General features: G+C 40.6%; 2 protein-coding genes across 6 annotated transcripts in view; one reads left to right on the top strand and one right to left on the bottom strand.

Moving 5' to 3' along the window:
• AFG2A (AFG2 AAA ATPase homolog A) overlaps positions 1-2,137 on the bottom strand; it is a 330,277-nt gene extending 328,140 nt beyond the window's left edge. The window contains exon 1 of one of the 4 annotated variants that reach the window (XM_061142299.1): positions 1,875-2,137. In XM_061142299.1, coding sequence (XP_060998282.1) covers positions 1,875-2,019 — 145 coding nt within the window. In that variant the 5' untranslated portion in view covers positions 2,020-2,137. The remainder of the gene's footprint in view (positions 1-1,874) is intronic. The other 3 variants (XM_061142300.1, XM_061142297.1, XM_061142298.1) reach the window with 3 other exon arrangements.
• NUDT6 (nudix hydrolase 6) overlaps positions 2,112-24,458 on the top strand; it is a 69,398-nt gene continuing 47,051 nt past the window's right edge. Inside the window, exons 1-3 of one of the 2 annotated variants that reach the window (XM_061142305.1) lie at positions 2,112-2,226; positions 7,029-7,232; positions 15,297-15,352. In XM_061142305.1, the coding sequence (XP_060998288.1) occupies positions 2,205-2,226; positions 7,029-7,232; positions 15,297-15,352 (282 nt within the window). In that variant the 5' untranslated portion in view covers positions 2,112-2,204. Of the gene's footprint in view, positions 2,227-2,551; positions 2,837-7,028; positions 7,233-15,296; positions 15,353-24,458 lie in introns of those variants that run through there. The other variant, XM_061142304.1, reaches the window with a different exon arrangement.

Here is a 24,458-nt window from a genome sequence, read left to right as displayed (position 1 = left end):
GAAAGGTGGGGGTGGCTGAGCAAGAAGGGGAATAAGAAGTACAAATTTCCAGTTATAAAGTATTGAATAAATAAGTTACAGAGAATTAACGCACAGCATGAGGAATATAGTCAATAATACTATATTAACTTTGGATAGTGACAGATGGTTACTAGACTTCATCACGGTGATCGTTTCCCAATGTATTTAAAAGTGAATACGACTGAAACTAATATTGTTAATCAACTGTATTTCAGTTAAAAAAAATCGTGGTCCACGAACTCTTTGTTCATGATGCGGTACTTACCTCAGAAAATAGCATTTAGTAGTTTTTATTGTAATTTGACAGAGTAATTTTACATCTGTTGAATCTAATAAAAATTTATTTTTTTAATCTTATTTTTCCAGTAATTTACTTTTATTGTATTTTACAAAAGTGCTGATCTGTGACATGTCGGGAATTTTTAAACCTTCCCTACAGAGTATGAGAAGCACTGGGCTAGAAGACCATTGAATCAAGACTCAGAAACAAATTACAAATATAAATCTAAACATAAGTGTGTAGGAAAACTCTGGGCACTGGATTAACTTGCCAAAGAAAAAAAATTTTTATAGAGAGAAAGAGAGTTTAAGGCTAAGAATAAAGGAACTTCTATATTTGATGGTTAGGTGGAAGAAGGCAGCCTGCAAAGGAAACTGATGAAGTGCCAACCAAAAGAGGGAGAAAAACTAGGAGGGTCTGATGATATTTAAGTCAAAAAAATAAAGTATTTCAAGAAAACAGAAATGGCTGGCAATACCAAAAGCTGCTGAGGTAAATAAGCAATGAAAACCATCCACTGGATTTACCAACCCGGGGATAATCAGAGATCAGGGAGAGGGCAGTTTCCATGGAATCCTGGGATGGATGTCAAATAGGAATGGCCTAAGGAACAAATGAGAGCTGAGGAGGCAGAGATGGCTCCATTTAAGAAGTCTGGGAATGGAGGATGTGGAGCTTTTAAGATGAAAGGGAGTATCAGCAGGTTTAAATGCCAATGGGAAAAATCCAGTCGAAAAACGGATTGAATATGCAGGACAGAGCAAGTTGTCCTCTGATCCTAAGAGAGACTGAAAACACTATGTCAACTGAAAGACTGTCTTTAGGGTCTGCAACAGACATAAATAAATTTTTGCCACGAGGTCAAGCCTGCTAAAAGCTATACCAATTAAATACGTTCTTCCAAGTCAAGGTTGTTGGGATGTAGCTTAATGGCTTTAGAGTTAAATACATGTGGACTCTAAAAAGTCTCTGCCATTTAGTTAGTACCTGTGTAACCTGGGGGCGAATCGCGTTAATTTTTCTTTCTCTGTAAAATGAGCGTAATAATATAGGACTCATCTCCCAAAACTCTGAGAAGAGTAAATAAGATATATACCTGAAATACCCAACCTACTGCTAACACCCGCGCACAATTAACAGCTATTTATGAGATACCAGAACCTGTGTGGTAAGGGAAAAAAAGCCACCTTTCGGTTTTAAAGGCACCTTAACGTCTCTTAGAGAGGACGAATCCACACTGTTACACAAATGGATTTCAGAGTTTTCATATACTATTCTCGCTAGATACGATTTTGCAGTTAGAGATGACGTTAATCTTAACGCAAAGCTGCTTCAAGTGCAAATTCAAGGCAATTTTCAAAAAAAGCTTAACTAAGACACTGATAAGTTATTTCTGCCTAACTTCTTCAGTACAAAGGCGACTTCGGGTATTTTACAGACTACTTTGCGCTCTCATACTTCTGCCTCGCTCAATTTTTAAAGACCTCTGCACCTCAAGGCAGAATCGCTAGGTTTTCGGTCCTCTCAGACGGCGCCCCCTCGGCCCTCGGGTCTCCCACTCAGAACTCTTTACCCTTTTCTAAGAAGTTAATCACCACCAGAGTCCCGGCCGCCACGGCAGAAGCTGTGGCCCCTGCAGGAAAGGAAGCAGCAGATGCCGAGGAAGAACCATTCTCGGCGCTTTGGTTTAGCCGTTTTCTGTTCTTTTTGGACGACATGATCCGTAGGCAGCCTGAGAGAAGCAGCGGTAAAGCCGGCTCAACGTGCGCGCTTCTCTGACAGAAAAACTTCCGGGGCAGAAGCCAGCAGGGCTCCGTCCCGAGCCGTAATCCCCTGAGTGCAGCGCAGTAAGAGCAGAAGAACCGAGCTTCTTCAGAATCCGCTGTCTTTGAAGAGTTCCTGAATGGCCAAGGAAAACAGATTAGGTGAACGGAACGCTCTTTTCGATTGTAAATTCCTTAAAAACAGGACTTTTTCGTATATCCGCCGCCTTCCCTAATCCTGAACAAATCTCTGTTAAATTAAACTGGGGGGGGGGGGGGGGAGGGTGCTGAGGTGGGTTGGAGTGGGAGGGCAGTGGTGGGAAAGTTTCTCCCCCTTTCCTGGAGCTGGGCAGATTCTTGAAAGGAGCCGGTCGACTGGACTTCGCCATCTCCTCTGAGAAGAGGTAACGCCTGCTCAACTCTGAGACTGGCTTGGCGGCACTCTTCTAAAAGTTACGGTAACTCCCTCTTTTCCAGATCACGCGGGTTGAGTGATAAGGAGCGTCCGCGTGGGGAACGAGGATCGGCGCCAAAATGCCGCCACTCCTCAGGGGGAGCTATCAGCGTGTGGTGCTGGCTCTGGCCCGCCGCGCGGTGCTCGGCGCAGGGCCCCGCTGGTCCGCGGGCGGTTCGGGTTGCGCTCGGGACCCCTCTTTCGGAGCTGAGGAGCTGCGGGGAGAGCTGGACAGATTTGGAGGCGTCTCCGTGCGCCTGGGGAGGCTGGACGCTCTGGACCGCCTGGACCCGATCGCCTTCCAGAGGGCCTTGCAGGGCAAGTGCGCCTGGTGCGAGGCTCTCCGGGCTTCTCAGTCTTTCTCATGAAGTAACCGCGGTCCCCACCCCTGAGTCGCGCTCGAGGGAACGAGAGGGCAGGCGTGACCGGCACCTGTTTTCTGCCTGTCGTTGTTGTGGCCTTGGCGGGGAGGTCTCTGAGGCGGTTGGGTGAAACAGTAACGAGTTCAGACTCTGGCATCTGCCCCCGTTGTTTCAGGTCTTCTTTCTAGTGTGTAACCTCGAGCCAAGTTGTGTAAACCACCATTTTCTCATCCGTAAAACCAGGTAATAGGAACTGGTGGAATTGCTGAGGGATGAAATGGATAACGCGTATCAAGTGCCTCGCACAGTTTCCGCCACATACTTACCGCTTATTAAATGTTAAGTTGTTATTGTTTACTGACATTTACCGACCCTTGATTCTGCCGGGCACTTTGACCAGGACAAAACTGTCGCATCCTAGTATAGGTGGTGGCCAGTGAATTGGCTGGAGAGGTTTGAGTGGTCGTCTTTGTACACAGGTTGGGTCAGGAGCTGTGGAGACTGTGAACTAGTTTGCGTCTGTTTCACAAAAAGCTGGCTGCTTTTTGTAATTAACCGGGGAGATTGATGGAGTGGTTTCAGTCTTTGGTAGGAAAACTCATCACTTTTGAACCTTGAGTCCACTGATAGGAAAGATAACTAGGATAGAGGAGACCTCACTTTGAGAGCCGGTAATTTGGTGGAGCAGCCGGTTTTTCAAGCTGCCCAAGGGTCCTTACAATCAAATTGAAAGCGAGGCATGAAAATTCCTCTTCTCTCATTAAGAAGGAAACTTCAGAATCTTTATCCTGTGAAGCAATATGGCGAGTGAGCATCTGTGGAAATATAATTGAACTAGCTGTTTTAATCTTTAACTATCTTCATTTCGAAACTATTTACCCCTTCACCTTATTTTCTCTCCTCCTCGGGAACAATTGTTAACTGCCAACAGGGTTAACGGTAGGAGAATCAAATCTGTGTAATATGTGTGGGTAGACACAGGTGTTTATTGTACACATTTGTTACTTGTTAGTGGTTAAAGCTCTACCTCAATCAGGAAGGCAAAGCAGAAAGTGGGTTGGATTTGGTGTCACATCCAGGTTTCAGTCTTCCCTGGTGGCTCAGCTGGTAAAGAACCCACCTGCAACTTGGGAGACCTGGGTTCGATCCCCAGGTTGGGAAGATCCCCTGGAGAAGGGAATGGCTAGCCACTCCAGTATTCTGGCCTGGAGAATTCCATGGACTGTATGGTTCATGGGGTTGCAAAGAGTCGGACACGACTGAGTGGCTCTCTCTTTGACCAGGTTTCAAGTCCCATGTTCTGCCACATGCTTAACCAGGCATTAGGATAACCACCACTGAAAATATCTGCCCCTTAGGTTGCTTATGTGAATAATGCCAGCTCTAGTTACTTTACTGGATAGGTGTGGTCATCAAAGATAAATTACATGAGACTAATTTATAAACTCTGAAGTCTTACATTACATACTTTTTAATAAAATCCTAGTACACTCACTAAGTGCTGGATACTATTTTAAGGACTTCAAAATTATTAACTCATTTAGTCCTTATAACCTATGAGGTAGGTACTATTATTATCCACATTTCAAAGATGATCGTACTGACAGATTAACGTCTCCTGGCTCTAGAATTTGTTCTTGCTGCACTATAAGAACCATTGCTGGTTTTTTGTTATTGAGTCAAACAAAACTGAATGATGTTGCCTGTAAAAAGAAACTGAAATAAATAATCTGAGAAGAAAGCCTGATAGGAAGTCTAAATCTGTTCTTTCTTTTCAAGCAAATAGAACTGATTGTATATAATGTATTAGCAATAGTTGTTTTGCACCTTTGGACATGAGGTCTATTCTTTTTACTGTTCCTATTATAAACTAAATTTAGGTGAAGACATATTTGTGTTGTTAAGCTTCACAAATATCTGTGTGAGTGGGGAAATAACGCTGATTCTGATCTTTGCTATGCCACTCACTAGCTTTGTGACTTTACACAGCCAGTCATTTAATAAATGTGAATTGAGCCCAAGCATAAAATCATGTTAACCTGGAGGATTGCAGATGCACAAAATATTGTGTGTGTGCATGCTCAGTCATGTCCAACTCTTTGCAACCCCATGGACTGTAGCCTGCCAGGCTCCTCTGCCCACAGAATATTAGGATTAGAAAAATAAATGACAAAAGATGTCATTAGGCATTGTGTAGTAAGTTCTAGTAAATCTATTAGAGGAGTTAAGTTCACATTTGGAAAGCATTTAGGGGAAGCTTATTGTCAAAAGAGGTGGTATGTGAACTCACTTTGAAGGATATATTTGAGCTAAGTAATGAGGGACAGGAGGAAAAAATAAAGTTTATTAGCAAAAAAAAAGAGGGGGAAAAAATTTTTTTTAATGATTCTTAGGCTTTAAGCATTGGAGCCAGAAGTATACTGGTAAATAAAAACTACTTGAGGTTGGCTATAGGAGTCAGTTTTGAATACAGCTATGAAGTTTGAAGCAGCAGCTTTCAGAATATGAGAGCAGCTGGAGAGCAGCAAAATTCAGTGTTCAGTGAGATCAGGACTGGGCAAGCATCATTATATAGTTAGCTGAAGGAGTGGACAGATTCTCCAAGTCAGAGTGTGAAGATAAAAAATAGTAAACAAGTGGCTTCAGCTTTTTCAGAACTTTTTTTTCATGAACTTTCAAAGCTTCAGCTTTTTCCCTTGACTGGAGTGATTGGAAAGGAAGACTTGGGAACTTCCTGTGGTGATCAAAATCTTCTGTAATCCTGACTGGAATGTGGACTACACAAGTGAATGCATAGGTCAAAACTCAAATGTTCGCTTAGGATTTATGCATTTCACTTTATGTAACTATGTCAGTTTTTAAGAAGATACCAGAGAAAGTTCGATATGAGAAGGATGTAACAGGACCCCATAGCCCCAAATCAAGAAGTGTATTAGGGCCCCAAGTTGTTTGTCACTGTGTTAGTCACACTGACTTTGCAAGAGTAGAGAAACAATGGTCCTTAACAGGGAGATGCTTACCTCAGAGGCTGTGGAAGAGGAGGGAATGGAATCTAACCATTAAATAAATGATACAGTCTTTTCCGCTCTCTCCACACACATTTTGTAGGATTAATGTAAAGACCGAGATGGTGGATAGAGAAAGGGATCTGAGATGGTGGATAGAGAAACGGATCTGAAAAGTTTTTCTAAAATTGTTAAATATTCATTTCTTTACCTATAAATTAGCGGTGACCATACTTGCCTTTTGTGTTGTGAGAACTTAAAATACTGTATCTAAAATGTCTGGATTTTAGTAAGGGCCAGATAAATGTTAGCATCTTTTTCCCCCAACTCAATCTTAAGTATCAAAGTAAGAGAATTTAAAGTCAAAGACCAAAAATATATTTTAATGTTTGTCATGGTATAATTAAGGTAAGATTACAAACAACCTACATGTCCAAAATTAGGTTAGTTAAGTAATTTGTGGTACACCTAAATGTATGAGGAAAATTATGCAGTCATTAAAAATGTTTGTTAAAGAATTTTAATGGTAACAAAATGTCTATAATCTATTGTAAAAGAAAAAAAGAAACATGTAAATTATATGTGGTATGTCAATTCCAAAATTATATTCATGGAAAAAGTGTCAAAATTTTAAATTTCTCTGTATGCTAATGTGAAGTTTTGATTTATTTTTATTTTCAAATTTTTCTAGAACTACCATACATTATTTAAAAGCAAAGTTAATTTTTAACCACCTCAAAATGTATAAACCAAAAAACACCACATACATATTTGAGACAGTAAATAAAAGTCATTTATAAAGACTAAAACTCATTGTTAAAAAGAACAGCATTGGAACAGTAATTTAAATAGGTTTGTGCATTCTACAATTATTGAGCACCAATTGTATGTCAGGTATTGTCAGATGATGTATAAAGATCATCGCTATATTGACTTCATTTTTAAGAAATGGTGGGGAAATTATGCTGCTGAGGTATGTTAACAGGACATTTATGGGATCCCCCCCTCACCCCCTCCACCACCACCCACCAAGTGGAGCTTAAATATGACTTACTGGAGGAAGTAACACCAAGAGATGAGTTTTAATTTATTCCAGTTTTCTCTCTGGAAAATATTTATAGATATCTGTTTTCTGCGTTTCAGCTGCAGTACAGAAATGGAGATCAGAAGGTAAGGTAGCAGTGTGGCTGCACATTCCCATCCTCCAAAGTCGATTTATTGCCCCTGCTGCTTCCCTGGGCTTCTGCTTTCACCACGCGGAATTGGATTCATCTGTGCTGTCTCTGTGGCTGGGAGATGGGCCCAGCAGGTTACCAGGATACGCTACACATCAAGTGGGAGTTGCAGGTCAGTCTCAAACTGAAGATAATCCGAATCAACTGTTAGAGGGCTACCTCATTTCTTCTTCCAGCTGAAAGTGAAGTCGCTCGGTTGTGTCCGACTCTTTGCGACCCCATGGCCTATAGCCCGCCAGGCTCCTCCGTCCATAGGATTTTCCAGGCAAGAACACTGGAGTGGGTTGCCATTCCCTTCACCGGGGGATCTTCCCGACCCAGGAATTGAACCCGGGTCTCCCACATTGCAGGCAGGCTCTTTACCATCTGAGCCACACTTTATTCATGTGGAATGAATAATTTGATTAAATGACTATCTTCCTTCCAACTGGAGCGCTAGTGCTTTAAAGAGATGAAGTTTGCCTTATGAATCAGCAGAGGGCAGCACAGAGAACAAGCAAGTTTAGTTTTCCAAAGAATATGTTTGAACATGTTTTACACAGACATTTGAACTTCACTGCTGAAGGAGGAATAGTTAGTTGGGATCCAGGAATAGATCATTTCATTATGGTACAGCATGTTAGTATGAATTATGTGATTTAATAAAACTGTAAAGTTGAATTTAAGGTAAAGCAAACCAGTTTCTCAGTGATTTGAACATGACTTTTTAAAAATATTTACTTTTTAGATTCCATATATATGTGTTAGTAAGGAAAATTGCAGTATTATGTTGGTTGGCCATTACTTCTTAAAGATATTTGACTTAAGGAAGTCATTGTGCCAAACAGTTGTGTAAAATAGTATAATTTAAATAAACAATTTTGAAGTCAGTGGTTAGCTTGAGTGCTTTGAGTTAAGACAGGAATTCTCAAATTGTGTGTGCACATGCTTACACACTCGTATCTGACTCTCTGACTCCATGGACTGTAGTCCGCCAGGCTCTTCTGTCCACGGAATTTTCCAGGTAAGACTATAGAGTACATCAGAATCACCTGGAGGGGTTGTTGAAGCAGATTGCTGGGCCCCAGCCTCAGGAGTTTTTAATTCATTTGATCTGAGGTGGGGCCCGAAAATTGCCATTCAAATAAATTCTCTGCTGCTGCAGCTGCTGGTATTGATGCTGGTTCTCTAGGATGACCCTTTGAGAACAAGGGTTAAGAAAACTCTCAGGTTTTCAGAAAAATGAAAATAGGAAAGAATCCTTCTAATTTATTACAAGGCAGTAATGTGTATTGTAATTTATTAATAATAGCATCATTTGCCTTCATATAATTAGTAAGTTTTAAAAGGTAGTTCTCATCTTCAGAGTCTTCTAAGGAGTTGTTCAAGGATTTCTAGTGTTTTCTCTGTCCACGGTCTCACTACCCTGTAGCAAATAGAGGCAATTCAGCTTTCCATTCATCTCTGCTTCAAAAGACTCCTTGAAAATTTGATGACAGTCTTACACTGCTTAAGAAAGACATAATTATCAGCTCATTGGTACAGACTTTCAAATTAGAGTTTCCAGTTAGTACTAGAGAATTGGTAACACATGCATATAGAATCACCTATGAAGAACTTGTTTATAAATAAGTACTATATATTATGGTTAAGATATGCCATAGGAGTTTAGGGGATGAGAGATCTGGAACTTGACCAGAGTTTTGAAGAATAACCAGGATTTGAAGTGGCCATAGGGGTCAGAAGATACTGTAAGACATTTTTCTAGAAAGATACAGTTTTTTTAGATGAAGAGAAAATAGTTGACATTTTTTTGTTAAAAGCTACAAGATGTAGCTGGTTAAGGAAGTCAGAACATACCACCCTCAAATATGCCAAAGTGAAGACAATTGAGAGATAGCAGGAAGGGCTCTCTGCCTGACCCTTTCTACCTAAAAGCAGGGCATAAATTTTTTCTATCATAAAGAGGAGAACATTATCACCAGAGATGGGAAGTTGACATTGAGATAAATCTGTACAAACCTTATGAAATAACAGGTGAAAAAGGTGTTAATCACTCAGTCGTGTCTGACTCTTTGCAACCCCATGGACTATAGCCCTCCAGGTTCCTCTGTCCATGGAATCCTCCAGGCCTGAATACTGGGGTAGGTTGCCATTTCCTTCTCTAAGGGATCTTTCCAACCCAGGGATCGAACTGGTGTCTCCCGCAGTACGGACAGATTCTTTACCATCAGTACAAACCTTATGAAAACAACCATTATATTCTGCTAGTTTCCCCATATAGTTAATTCCTCGGCACTTTTTTTTTTTTTTTTTTTACTGTTTACCGCCCCTAGAACAAAGCCCTCTTTCTTTTGTCATTTCTGCACAATTTTTCCCTCTTTCCTAGAATGGTATATAAGCCCCTGGGTCTAAACACTTTGAGGAGGTTTTCATTTCTGTGGAGACCTCCACCCAGGCCACATGGTAATATTAACACCAAATGAAATGTACATATTTCTTACCCATTAATCTGTCATATGTCAATTCAGCTCAGGTCTCAGACACAGAGCTGAAGTGAGTAAAGGGAAAAAAATCTTTCTTCCTCTACATTGCAATGGAGTGAGCTATGGCTTTCCTACTGTCTTCAAACAGCAAGCTTCTATCTGCCTCTGAGCTTTTAAACCTACTGGCTTCTCTTCCTGCAGTGCTCTTCCAGAGGGCTTTGTCTATTGCGCTCTTTAGAGCTGAAATATCTCCTCAGAAAAGTTTCTGACCTTCCTGCATAAAATAGTCCTCCCACCTGCCAATCTCATCATCCTTTATCCAGCTCTGTTTTTTTTTTTTTTTTAATTTATTTTATTTATTTGGCCATGCCAGGTCTTAGTTGCAGCGTACGAAGCCTTAGTTGTGGCATGTGGGATCTAGTTCCCCCACCAGGGATCAAACCCAAGCCCTCTGTATTGGGAGCATGGAGTCTTAGCCACTAGACCACCAGGGAAGTTCCCAGCTCTGTTTTTGTTTGTAGAACTTAGCACAATTTGAAGTTACCATGTCCTTAATTGTCCCCACAATAATGTGAAGTCCAGGAAGGCAAATATTTTATGTCTTGTTTACCTCTTAATCCTTAGACTAAACACAGTGTCAAGCTTCCCAGGTGGCACAGTGGTAAAGAATTTGCCTGCCAATGCAGGAGACACAGAAGACACAAGTTTGATTCCTGGGCCAGGAAGATACCCTGGAGAAGAGAATGGCAACCCAATCCAGTATTCTTGCCTGGGGAATTCCATGCACAGAGAAGCCTGGCAGGCTGCAATCCATGGAGTTGCAAAGAGGTGGATACAACTGAGCATGCTTGCAAAAATACAGTGTCTGGTATAACCTAGGTCCTCAATAAATATTTCTTGAATGAACGGTTGGATAGATCTTCAAATGGTAATGTCAGCCTTCTGAAAAGGCAATTGTGTGGTGAACGTACAGTATTGGACAGCGAGAGTACCTGCTTGTGACCCAGAAAGGACATCAGTTTTAAGGCTTTGAGAAGTTGGGCAACTCAAAACTATACGACACACAGGATTTTTATTAAAAATAGTATAGTACCTGTCTAGTCATCATAATATAATAATTGAATCCCTAATCTCTTTGGGTTTCAGTTCACTTCAGTCAGTCACTCAGTCATGTCTCACTCTCTATGACCCCATGAACTGCAGCATGCCAGGCCTGCCTGTCCATCCCCAACTCCCGGAGTTTACTCAAGCTCATGTCCATTGAGTTAGTGATGGCATCCAACCATCTCATTCTCTGTCATCCCCTTTTCCTCCCACCATCCATCTTTCCCCAGCATCAGGGTCTTTTCAAATGAGTCAGCTCTTCACATCAGGTGGCCAAAGTATTGGACTTTCAGCTTTAGCATCAGTCCTTCCAATGAATATTCAGGACTGATCTCCTTTAGGATGGACTGGTTGGATCTCCTTGCAGTCCAAGGGACTCTCAAGAGTCTTCTCCACCACCACAGTTCAAAAGCATCAATTCTTCGGTGTTCAGCTTTCTTTATAGTCCAACTCTCACATCCATACATGACCACTGGAAAAACCATAGCTTTGACTAGATGGACCTTTGTTGGCAAAGTAATGTCTCTGCTTTTTAATATGCTGTCTAGGTTGGTCAAACTTTTCTTCTAAGGAGCAAATGTATTTTAATTTCATGGCTGCAGTCACTATCTGCAGTGATTTTGGAGCCCCCCAAAATAGTCTGTCGTTTCCACTGTTTCCCTGTTTTCACTGTTTCTTTGGGTTTATTTAGCTTCTATGTTGTGACCAGCAGAGGTCGCTCACATTGTGTTTAACAGTGCTGTTTTTGGCTCATGTTTATAGTGAACTAGGGAAAAGTTCCCGAGAAGGCAATGGCACCCCACTCCAGTACTCTTGCCTGGAAAATCCCATGGATGGAGGAGCCTGGTAGGCTGCAATCCATGGGGTCTCAAAGAGTCGGACACAGCTAGCTGAGCGACTTCACTTTCACTTTTCACTTTCGTTCATTGGAGTAGGAAATGGCAGCCCACTCCAATATTCTTGCCTGGAGAATCCCAGGGATGGTGGAGCCTGGTGGGCTGCCGTCCGTGGGGTCGCACAGAGTCGGACACGACTGACGCGACTTAGCAGCAGCAGCAGGGAAAAGTTTGATTTGTGTAACGACAAATTAACAAAAATTAAGAGTAGATTTTCTTGGTATTTCTTTGGCATTCAACTCATGTAAAGTCCAGTTAAATTATTTGTTTTTGTTGTTAAGTTGCTAAGATATTTCCAATTCTTTGTGACGCCATGGACTAGAGCACTTCAGGCTTCCCTGTCCTTCACTGTCTCCTGGAGTTTGCTCAAACTCATGTTTTATTGAGTCAGTGATGTCATCCAGCCATCTCATCCTCTGTCACCCCCTTCTCCTCCTGCCCTCAATCTTTCCCAGCATCCAGGGTCTTTTCCAATGAGTTGGCTGTTTGTATCAGCTGGCCAGAATATTAGAGCTCCAGCATCAGTCTGTCCAATGAGTATTCAGGGTTGATTTCCTTTTGGATTGACTGGTTTGATCTCCTTGCAGTCCAAGGGACTGTGAGGGTCTTTTCCAGCACTACAGTTCAAAAGCATCAATTCTTTGGTGTTGAGCCTTCTTTGTGGTCCAATGCTGACACATGTACATGACTGCTGGAAAAAAACCATAGCTTTGACTATACAGACTTTTGTCAGCAAAGTGATGTCTCTGCTTTTTATACGCTCTCTAGGTTTGTATAGCTTTCTTCCAAGGAGCAAGCATCTTTTAATTTCATGCCTATAGTTGCCATCAACAGTGATTTTGAAGCCCAAGAAAATAAAATCTGCCACTGTTTCTACTTTCTCCCCAGCTGTTTGCCATGAAGTTATGGGATGGGATGCCATGATCTTAGTTTTTCAAATGTTGAGTTTTAAACCAGCTTTTTCACACTCCTCTTGCATGCTCCTCAAGAGGCTCTTTAGCTCTTCACTGTCTGCCATTAAACTGGTATCATCTGCATATCTGAGATTGTTGATATTTCACCCTCAATCTTAGATTCCAGCTTGTGCTTCATCCATCCTGGCATTTCACATGATGTACACTGTATATAAGTTAAATAAGCAGGGTGACAGTATATAGCCTTAACATACTCCTTTCCCCATTTTGAACCAGTCCATTGTTCCATGTCCAGTTCTAACTGTTGTTTCTTGACCTGCATACAGATTTCTCAGGAGGCAGGTTAGGTGGTCTGGTATTCCCATCTCTTTAAGGATTTTCCACAGTTTGTTGTGATCCACACAGTCAAGGGTTTTAGCGTAGTCAGTGAAGCAGAAGTAGATGTTTTTCTGGAATTCCCTTTTTCTGTGATCCAGTGGATTTTGGCAATTTGATGGCTGGTTCTGCTGCCTTTTCTAAATCCACCTTGTACATAACAGAAGTTTTCAGTTCACATACTGTTGAAGCTTAGCCTGAAAGATTTGGAGCATTACCTTGCTAGGATGTGAAATGAGTGAAATTGTATGGTGGTTTGAACATTCTTTGGCATTGCTCTTCTTTGGAATTGGAGTGAAACTGACCTTTTCTAGTCCTGTGGCCACTGCTGTTTTCCAAATATGCTGGCATGTTGAGTGCAGCACTTTAACAGCATGATCTCTTAGGATTTTAAATAGCTCATCTGGAATTCCATCACTGCTACTAGCTTTGTTTGTAGTAATGCTTCCTAAGGCCCACTCAACCAATTATAGTTTATATTTTCTAATAGAAGCCAACATTAATGTTAACTATCTCACTTTGTGGTTTTCTTTCTTGACTTTGAAGTGCTAAAATGGGATGTTTAAATTTCAGAGAAAATTCTTCCATTTGTTGCATATATCTATCCCCTACTGTATTGTATCTGTAATATTTATTACCACCTCACTGACGTGACTTAGCAGCAGCAGCAGCATGTTCTATATGAGCTTCCCAGGTGGTGAATTCACCTGCCAGGCAGGAGACACAGGAGATTTTGGGTTCAATCCCTGGATCAGGAAGATCCTCTGGAGTAGGAAATGGCAACTGACTCCAGTATCCTTCCCTGGATAATTGCATGGACAGAAGCGCCTGGTGGGCTACAGACCATGGGATTGCAGAGTAGTACACGACCAAGTGACTACTATCACCAGGTGGCGCTGGTGGTAAATAATCCACCTGCCAATGCAGGAAAAGTAACAGAGGTTCTATCCCTGAGTGGGAAAGATACCCTGGAGTAGGAAATGGCAACCCACTTCAGTGTTTTTGCCTGGAGAATCCCATGGGCAAAGGAACCTGGTGGCTACAGTCCATAGGGTCGCAAAGAATCAGACACTACTGAATCAGCTTAGCTTGCACACATGTTCTACATAATTTATTTTTCATTTGTAACCTTCTCGTACCAGCCTCAGAATAAGAGCCTCATAATGATAGGGCATTTTGTTCACCACTGTATCCTTGTGGTTCAGTTGCTAGGTTGTGTCTGATTCTTTGAGACTGTATCCTTAGCAATTGGAAAAGTGCCTGACACAAAAAAAGATCTCAATTCATATACTATAAATATAGAACCTACATGTAGTATATATAGGAGCTCAATTAATATTGAATGAATGAATAGAAAATATATTTTTAACAACATCTTCCTACATTATATAAATACAAATAATGTTTAAATTATAGCCTTTAAAGAAAATGCAGATCTTTACGTGAAAGTTGTTCAGTAGTGTCCGATTCTGTGACCCCATGGACTACAGTCTGGAATTCTCCAGGCCAGAATACTGGAGTGGGTAGCCTTTCCCTTCTCCAGGGTATCTTCCCAACCTAGGGATCAAACCCAGGTCTCCCATATTGCAGGCAGATTCTTTACCAGCTGAGCCACAAGGGAAGCCTAAGAATACTGGAGTGGGTAGTCTATCCCTACTCCAGCAGATCTTCCCAACCCAGGAATCGAACCTGGGCCTCCTGCATTGCAGGTGGATTCTTTACCAACTGAGCTATCAGGGAAGCTCTGGATCATTAAAGTTGTCATTTTATTTTTGACCTAGCATTACCCAAGGACAGAAAAAACTAATTTTTGTGTCCCTAATATCTAGCAAAATGCCTAGTGTGCTGGGCAGTGTATATGTTGAATGAATAAATCAAAGAAATGGTCTAGAACTTTAAAAATATAAACTGTTGATTAAAAAGTATTCTGTAGCAACATATTGGTAAGTTATAAAGTTGTGTACATAATGTGATAAGGGAATTTAAGTGACTTTAAGGAAGAGTCTTGAACTGAATGTTGAGATATTTGAGATTTGGATCATGTTTATACATAGTGATTGAAGGAATAAATATCAGAATGGAAAAATCAATCCATTGATTCAATGGATATTTTTAAGCACTTAAAATTGGACACTAAATGCTTAATAGAAAGAATATTTTAACTATATCATCAGGAATAGATGATCTAGAGAAGGAGATACAAATGATTGTTCTGTAAGATAGCATATGCTAGAACCATCGTTGTTACTTTCAGCCATTAAAAGACCCAAGATCACTGAGCAATTGGTTTCTTACTGAAGTTAACTCTTCATGGATGAGGTGGTTATTTGAACTAGGCCTTCAGATGACCACAGGTAATAGTGTGGGAGTAATCTGAGGTGAAGGAAATTCATATTTCTCGATTATCTTTTTCCCCCAACAGGAGCTGTATTTGATGAAAATACTGGAAAAATACTGGTCGTCCAAGATCGAAATAAAGTAAGTTGCTGCTTCTTTATAGTTGCTTTCTAAATGTTTACTTCTGTGTAGAGAAAAATAATGTGTGGAAACTTTGATTTGCTTAAAAAATTATAGATTTTTTATTTTACTGCAGTCAGTATTTTTATTGACATATGTTTGATTTACAGTGTGTTAATTTCTGCTGTGTAGCAGTGATTCAATTATACATACATACACATTTCTTTTTTGTCTATTCCATTAAAGTTTATCAAAGGATATTGAGTATAGTTCCTTGTGCTATAAAGTAGAGCCTAGTTGTTTATTCATTCTATGTATAAAAGCGTACATCTGCTAACTCCAATCTTCATCTCTCCCCCAACCGCCTCCCCTGTGGCAACCACCAGTTTGTTCTGTATGTCCATGATTCTGTTTCAGTTTCATAGATCAGTTTGTATCATATTTTAGAATCCACATATGAATGATATCATGTAGTATTTATCTTTCTGACTTTACGTAGTGTGATAATCTCTAGTTCCATTCATGTTGCTGCAAGTAGCATTATTTCATTCTTTTTTTTTCCCAAAGGTTATTTAATCTTTTGACTGTGTTGGATCTTCATTGCTGCATGCAGGCTTTCTTCAGTTGTTCTGAGCAGGGGCTACTTTGCATTGTAGTGTGCAGCCTTCTCATTGAGGTGGCTTCTCTTGTTACAGAGCACAGGTCCAGTGCTCAGGCTTCAGTAGTTGTAGCATGTTGCAGCTTGCAGGCTCCAGAGTGCTGGCTCATTATTGTTCCACACGGGCTCAGCAGCTCCACAGCATATGGGACCCTTCAGTACCAGAGGTCAAGCCAGTGTCCCTTGCATTGCAAGGCAGATTCTTAACCACTAGACGACCAGGGAAGCCCTGTCTTGTTCTTTTTTTATGGATGAGTAGTATTCTATTATGTGTATATATATGTACCACATCTTTTTACAGGTTTTTCTATTAAATGGTAGCTTTGGTGATACAGAATTCTATTATATTTTCTGTTGACCAATCATGATACAACAGTATTAAGTGAGTAATAGTTACATAATCACACCTGTAAAATATTTTGATCAGTTTTCACAGTCAATAGCCAGACAAAAAATAAAAGATAATTACAATTGCAAGCCATAATGGGAACATGATTAATCTAACAATAGAATAATTACATACAGTTTGGGGGGTGTCAAGCACTGTGATGTGGTAAGTGAAAGTGCATACATGCACATGTTTTCATTGACCCAGCCAGTGTATGTCTTTTGTTTGATACATTTAATCCATTTACCTTTAAGGTAATTATTGATATATATGATCCTATTACCATTTTCTTAATTGTTTTGGGTTTATTTTCTGTAGGTCTTTTCCTTCTCTTCTGTTTACTGCCTAGAAAGTTCCTTTAACTTATGGTAAAGCTGGTTTGGTGGTGCTGAATTCTCTTAACTTTACTTGTCTGGAAAGCTTGATTTCTCCATCAAATCTAAGTGAGAGTCTTGAATTCTTTTTCTGGAAGGTTGCCTATCTCCACTTCATTTAGTTGTTTTTGGGGGGTTTTATCTTGTCCCTTCCTCTGGGACATAAATTTCTGCTTTTTCATCCTGATTAACTTTCTTTAATATGGTTTTTGTTCTAGCTCCCATGAACTCTGGTGGTTCTTACTTCTTCTGTCTTGCTCTGGTGGGTAGGACCTTGCTGGTAAATCTTTTATCCAATTATCTGCTTATGGGTGGGGTTGTGCTCCCTCCTTGTTAGTTGTTTGGCCTGAGGAGACCCAGCCCTGGGGTCTAAGGGCTCTGTTTTTGCTGTTGTTCAGTTGCCCAGTTCTGTCCGACTCTTTGCCACCCCATGAACTGCAGCAGGCCAGGCCTCCCTGTCCCACACCATCTCCCAGAGTTTGCCCAAGTTCATATCCATTGCATCAGTGGTGCCATCCAGCCATCTCATCCTCTGACACCTTCTTCTGCCTTCAATCTTTCGCAGCATCCAAGGTCTTTTCCAGTGAGTCGACTGTTCGCATCAGGTGACCAAAATATTGTAGCTTCAGCATCAGTCCTTCCAGTGAATATTCAGGGTTGATTTCCTTTAAGACAGACTGGTTTGATCTTCTTGCTGTCCAAGGGACTCTCAAGAGTCTTCAGCGCCACAGTTCAAAGGCATCAATTCTTCTGCACTCTGCCTTCTCTATGGTTCAACTCTCACAACCATATATGGTCATTGGAAAGACTATAACCTTAACTATATGAACCTTTGTCAGCAAAGGGATATCTTTGCTTTTCAACACACTATCTAGGCTTGTCATACCTTTCATGCCAAGAAGCATTTGTCTTCTGATTTCATGACTCCAGTCCCCATCCGCAGTGATTTTAGAGCCCAAGAAGAGGATATCTTTTACTTCTTCCATCCTTTCCCCTTCTACTTGCCATGAAGTGATGGGGCCAGATGCCATGATCTTAGTTTTTAGGGTATTTACTTTTAAGCAGGCTTTTTCAATTTCCTCCTTCACCCTCATCAAGAGGTTCTTTAGTTCCTCTTTGCTTTTTGCCATTAGAGTGGTATCATCTGCATACATGAGGTAGTTGATGTTTCTCCTGCCAATCTTGACTCTAGGTTGTAACATCCAGCCTGGCATTTCCCATGATGTGCTCTGTGTATAAGTTAAATAAACAGGGTGACAACAGACAGCCTTGTCACACTCCTTTCTCAATCCTGAACCAGCCAGTTGTTCCATACCCGGTTCTAACTGTTGCTTCTTGACTTGCAAACATGTTTCTCAGGAGAGAGGTAAGAGGTCTAATATTCCCATCTCTTTGAGATTTTTCCACAGTTTGTTATGATCCACACAGTGCAAGGCTTTAGCGTAGTTAATGAAACAGGTAGATGTTTTTCTGGGAATTCCTTTGCTTTCTCTATGATCCAGCAAATGTTGGCAATTTGATTTCTGGTTCCTCTGCCTTTTCTAAACCCAGCTTGGATATCTGGAAGTTCTTGGTTCATGTAATGCTGAAGCATACCATGCAAGATTTTAAGCATGATCTTAAATGGCAACCCACTCCAGTATTCTTGCCTTGAAAATCCTATGGACAGAGGAGCCTGGCAGGCTACAGTTCATGGGGTTGCAAAGAGTCAGACATGACTGAGCGATTTGACTTTGCCTTACTTTACTAGCATGGGAAATGAGTACAATTGTCCAGTGGTTTGAGCATTCTTTAGTACTGTCCTTCTTGGGATTGGGATGAGGATTGACCTTTTCTAGTCCTATGGCCACTGCTAAGTCTTCCAGATTTGTGGACATGTTGAGTGCAGCACTTTGATAGCATTATCTTTGGGGGTTTTAAATAGCTCTACTGAAATTCCATCACATCCACTAACTTTATTGACAGCAGTGCTTTTTAAGGCCCACTTGACTTCACACTCCAGAATGTCTGGCTCTGGGTGAGTAACCATACCATTGTGGTTATCTGGTTATTTAGGGTCTTTTTTGTACAGTTCTTCATGCATTCTTTCCATCTCTTCTTAATCTCTTTGACTTCTACTAGGTCACTATTGTTTCTGTCCTTTATTGTGCCCATCTTTGGATGAATTCTTCCCTTGATATTTCCAATTTTCCTGAAGCTCTAGTCTTTCTCATTCTGTTGTTTTTCTGTTTTTCTTTGCATCATTCATTGAAGAAGGCCTTCTTGTCTCTCCTTGCTATTCTCTGGAACTCTGCGTTTAGCTGTATATACCGTTCCCTTTCTCCCTTGCTTTTCACTTTTCCTCTTCAGATAACCACTTTGCCTTCTTGTTGGGGTGAGTTTGTTCACTGCCTTCTGTACTATATTACAGACCTCTGTCCATAGTTCTTCAGGCATACTGTTTACTGGTTCTAATCCCTTGAATCTATTCATCACCTCCACTGCATATTCATAGGGGATTTAAGTCATACCTGGCTAGCCTGGTGCTTTTCCCTGCTTTCTATAGTTTAAGACTGAATTTTGCTTTGAGAAGCTGATCTGAGCCACAGTCAGCTCCAGGTCTTGATTTTGCTGACTCTAAAGAGCTTCTCCCAGAGAAGGCAATGGCACCCCACTCCAGTACTCTTGCCTGGAAAATCCCATGGACGGAGGAGCCTGGTAGGCTGCAGTCCATGGGGTCGCAAAGAGTCGGACACGACTGAGCGACTTCACTTTCACTTTTCACTTTCATGCATTGGAGAAAGAAATGGCAACCCACTCCAGTGTTCTTGCCTGGAGAATCCCAGGGACGGGAGAGCCTGGTGGGCTGCCATCTATGGGGTCGCACAGAGTCGGACACGACTGAAGTGACTTAGCAGCAGTAGCAGCAGCAAAGAGCTTCTCCACCTTCAGCTACAAAGAATGTAATCAATTTGATTTCAGTATTGACCCTTTGGTGATGTCTATTTGTAAAGTCGTCTCTTATATTGTTGCAAAAGGATGTTTGCTATGACCAGTGCATTCTCTTGGCAGAATTCAGTTAGCCTTTGCCCTGGTTCATTTTGTGCTCCAAGACCAAACTTGCCTGTTACTCCAGGTATCTTGACTTCCTACTTTTGCATTCCAATCCCCAGTGATGAATAGAACATGTTTTTTTGGTGTTAGTTCTAGGAGATCTTCTAGGTCTTCAAGGAACTGATCAACTTCAGCTTCTTCAGCATTGGTGGTAGGGGCATAGACTTGAATTACTGTGATGTTGAATGGCTTGCCTTGGAAACAAACCTGGATCATTCTGTGGTTATTGAGGTTGCACCCAAGGATGGCATTTCAGATTCTTTTGTTGATTATGAGGACTGCTCCATTTCTTCTAAGGGATTCTTGCCCACAGTAGTCGATACAGTGGTCTTCTGGATTAAATTCGTCCATTCCCGTCCATTTTAGTTCATGGATTCCTAAGATGTCGGTGTTTACTCTAGCCATGTCCTGCTTGACCATGTCCAATTTACCTTGATTCATGGACCTAATATTCCAGGTTCCTATGCAATACTGTTCTTTGCAGCATCAAATTTTACTTTCATCACGAGACACATCCACAACTGAGCATCATTTCCACTTTGGGGCCAAGCCACTTCATTCTTTCTGGGACATCTTTAGTAGGTGTCCTCTGCTCTTTCCCAGTAGCATATTGGACACCTTCTGGCCTGGGGGACTAATCCTTTAGTGTCATATCTTTTTGTCTTTTTATACAGTTCATGAAATTCTCACGGCAAGTATACTGGGATGATTTGCCATTCCCTCCTCCAGTGGATCATGTTTTGTCAGGACTTTCCACTGTGACGCATCTGTCTTGGGTGGCCCTACATAGCATGGCTCATAGCTTCATTGAGTTACACAAGGCCCTTTGCCACAACAAGGCAGTGCTCTGAGAAGGGCTCTGTAGTAGGGTTAATGGTGACCCCCAGGAGGGCTTATACTAAGGGGGACCTTCCATGACTACTACTGCCAGTGCTCCAGTCCCAGTGATGAGCCCCTGCCAACCCACACCTCCACAGGAGACCCTCCAACACTAGCAGGGGTTTTGGTCAGTATCCTGTGGAGTCACTGCTCCTTTCTTCTTGGTCCTGGTATAGGCAAGGTTTTGTTTGTGCCCTCCAAGACTGGAGTCCTTGTTTCCCCCAGTCCTGTGGAAGTCCTGTAATCAAATCCCACTGGCCTTCAAGGTCAAATTACCTGGGGATTCCCAGTCCCTTTTCCAGATCCCCAGGCTGGGAACCCTGATGTGGGGTTCAGAACCTGCACAACAGTGGGAGAACTTCTTTGATATTGTGGATCACCCACTGGGTGGTCATGGGATTTTATTTTATTGTGATTGCGCCCCTCCTACTATCTCTCTGCAGCTTCTTCTTTGTCTTTGGATGTGGGATATCTTTTTTTGATGGGTTCCAGTATCCTCCTTTCAATGGTTGTTCAATAGCTAGTTGCGATTTTGGTGTTCTCACAGGAGAAGATAAGCACCCATCCTTCTATTCTGCCATCTTAAACTGGAACTACCACATCTTTATTCATTCATGTGTGGAAGGTCATTTAGGTTGTTTCCATGACTGGGCTATTGTAAGTAGTGCTGCTGTGAACATAAACATGCAAGTATCTTTTTGAATTTGCATTTTGCTGCATCACATGGTAATTCTATTCTTAGTTTTTTGAGGAACTTCCATTCTGTTTTCCATAGTGGCTCTACCAACTTATATTCCCAGCAATAGAGTAGAAAGGTCCCCCTTTCTCCACATCTCCTCCTGCATTTGTTATTTATATAGTTTTTAGCAGTGGCTATTTTGATTGGTGTGAAGTGGTACCTCGTTGTAGTTTTAATCTGCACTTCTCTAGTAACTAGCAGTGTTGAGCATCTTTTCATGTGCTTATTGGAGGTCTGTATTTATTCTCTGGAGAAATATCTATGTGAAGTGGTACCTCGTTGTAGTTTTAATCTGCACTTCTCTAGTAACTAGCAGTGTTGAGCATCTTTTCATGTGCTTATTGGAGGTCTGTATTTATTCTCTGGAGAAATATCTATTTAGGTGTTATGTCCCTTTTTCAATTGAGTTGTTGGTTTTGTGTTACTGAGTTGTTCAAGTTATATTTTGGAAATTAAGCCCTTGTTGGTCTCATCATTTTCAAATATTTTCTCCCATTCTGTAGGTTGTCTTTTCATTTTGTTTATGGTTTTTCCTTTGCTCTGCAAAAGCTTTTAAGTTTCATTAGGTTCCATTTGTTTATTTTCTTTTCGTTTTCATTATGAGGTGGGTTAGAAAAGATCTTGCTGTGATTTGTGTCAGAGTGTTCTGCCTGTGTTTTCCTCTAAGAGTTTTATAGTATCTGGCCTTATATTTAGGTCTTTAATCCATTTTGAGCTTATTTTTCTGTGTGGTGTCAGGGAGTATTCTAATTTCATTCTTCTATATGTAGCTGTCCAGTTTTCTGGGAACCACTGTCTTTTTCTCCATTGTATATTCTTGCCTCCTTTATCATAGAGTGTGTGTATGTGTGCTTAGTCATGTCCAAGTCTTTGCAACCTCATGGAATGTAGCCCGCCAGACTCCTCTGTCCATGTAATTTTCAAGGCAAGATTGCTGGAGTGGGTTGCCATTTGCTATTCCAGGCCATATTCTTGACCCAGGGATCAAACCCATGTCTCTTAAATCTCCTGCATTGACAGCTGTATTCTTTACCACTGCACCATGTGGGAAGCCCTTGTCATAATTAGGTGAACATAAGTGTGTGGGTTTATCTCTGGACATTCTGTCCTGTTCCATTGATCTATATTTCTATTCGTGTGTCAGTCCCATACTGTTTTTAAATACTGATGTTAAATTGGATTGTTTACTTAATTTCTCTTTCCAGTCTTTCATTGTTAGTGTATAGAAAGGCAACAGATTTCAGTGTATTCACTTTGTATCCTGAAACTTTAATACTGAATTCATTGGTGAGCTCTAGTAGTTTTCCAGTAGCATTTTTAGAATTTTCTGTGTATCATGTCATCTGCAGTCAGTGATAATTTTACTTCTTATTTCCAGTTGAGATCCCTGTTAATTTCTTTTCTTCTCTGATTGCTGTAGTAGGACTTCATAAACGATGTTGAATTATAGTGATGAGAATGCACATCCTTGACTTGTTCCTGATCTTAGAGGAAATACTTTCAGCTTTTTACTGTTGAGTATGATGTTAGCTATGGGTTTGTCATATATTTCCTATATACTGAGGTAGGCTCCCTCTGTGCCTACTCGCTAGAGTTTTGGTTTTTTTTTTTCCATAAATGGGTGTTTAAGTTTTTTTCAAAAGCTTTTTTCTGCATCTATTGAGATGATCATATATTTTTATTCTTCAATTTGTTAATGTGATATATCACACTGATTGATTTGTAGGTATTGACAAATCCTTATATCCTTGAAATAAATACCACTGGATCATGATGTATGACCCTTTTAATATATTATAAAATTCAGATTGCTGGTATTATGTTGAGGATTTTTGCGTCTGTATTCAGTGATGTTGACCTGTAATTTTCTTTTTTTGTGATACCTGTCTGATTTTGGTATCAGGGTGATGATGGGCTCATAGAATGAGTTTGGGAGTGTTCCTTCCTCTGCAGTTTTGGGGAATAATTTCAAAAGGGTGGGTGTTAACTCTTCTCTAAATGTTTGATAGAATTAGCCTGTGAAGCCTTCAGGTCCTGGACTTTTGTTTGTTGGGAGGTTTTTAATCACAGTTTCAATACTTGTTAACAATCTGTTTATATTTTGTGTTTCTTCCTGCTCAGTTTTGGAAAATTATACCTTTCTAAGTATTTTTCCATTTCTTCTAAAATGTCTGTTTTATTGGTATATAGTTGCTTGTCGTAGTCCTTTATGATCCTTTGTATTTTTATGGTGTCTGTTGTAACTTGTGCTTTTTTATTTCTATTATTATTAATTCAAGCCCTTTCCCCTTTTTTCCTGATAAGTCTGGCTAAAGATTTATCAATTTAGTTAACTTTTCAAAGAACCAAGCTTTAGTTTCATTGATCTTTGCTATTTTCTTCATCTCTATTTCATTTATTTCTGCTCTAATCTTTGTGATTTCTTTTTTTGTCCTCTCTTTAGGTTTTATTTTTTCTTCTTTCTCTAGTTGCTTTAAGTATAAGGCTAGGTTATGAATTTGAGATTTTTTTCTTGTTTCTGGAAGTAAGATTGGATTGCTATTAAACTTCCCTCTTAGAACTGCTTTTGCTGCATCCCATAGGTTTTGGATCATCATTTTTGTTTTTATTTGTCTCTAGGCATTTTTTGATTGCTTCTTTGATTTCTTCAGTGATCCATTAGTTATTTAATAGCATACTGTTTAGCCTGCATGTGTTTGTTTTTTATAGTTTTTCCTGTACTTGATTTCTGACCTCACAGCATTGTAGTTGGAAAAGATGCTTGACATGGTTTCAAGTTTCGTAAATTTACTGAGTCTTTTTGGTCCAAAATATCAATCCTGGAGAGCACTGCATGTGCCCTTGAGAAGCATATATATTTGCTGCTTTTGAATGGAATGCTCTATAAGTATCAGTTAAGTCAATCAGGAATAATATGTCATTTAAGGCCTGTGTTTCCCTGTTGATTTTCTGTCTGGATGATCTTTCCACTGATGAAAGTGGGCTATTAAAGTCCT

Source organism: Dama dama, chromosome 5 (assembly GCF_033118175.1).
Source record: "Dama dama isolate Ldn47 chromosome 5, ASM3311817v1, whole genome shotgun sequence".
Lineage (NCBI taxonomy): Eukaryota > Metazoa > Chordata > Mammalia > Artiodactyla > Cervidae > Dama > Dama dama.
This window is presented reverse-complemented; position numbering and strand designations above follow the sequence as displayed.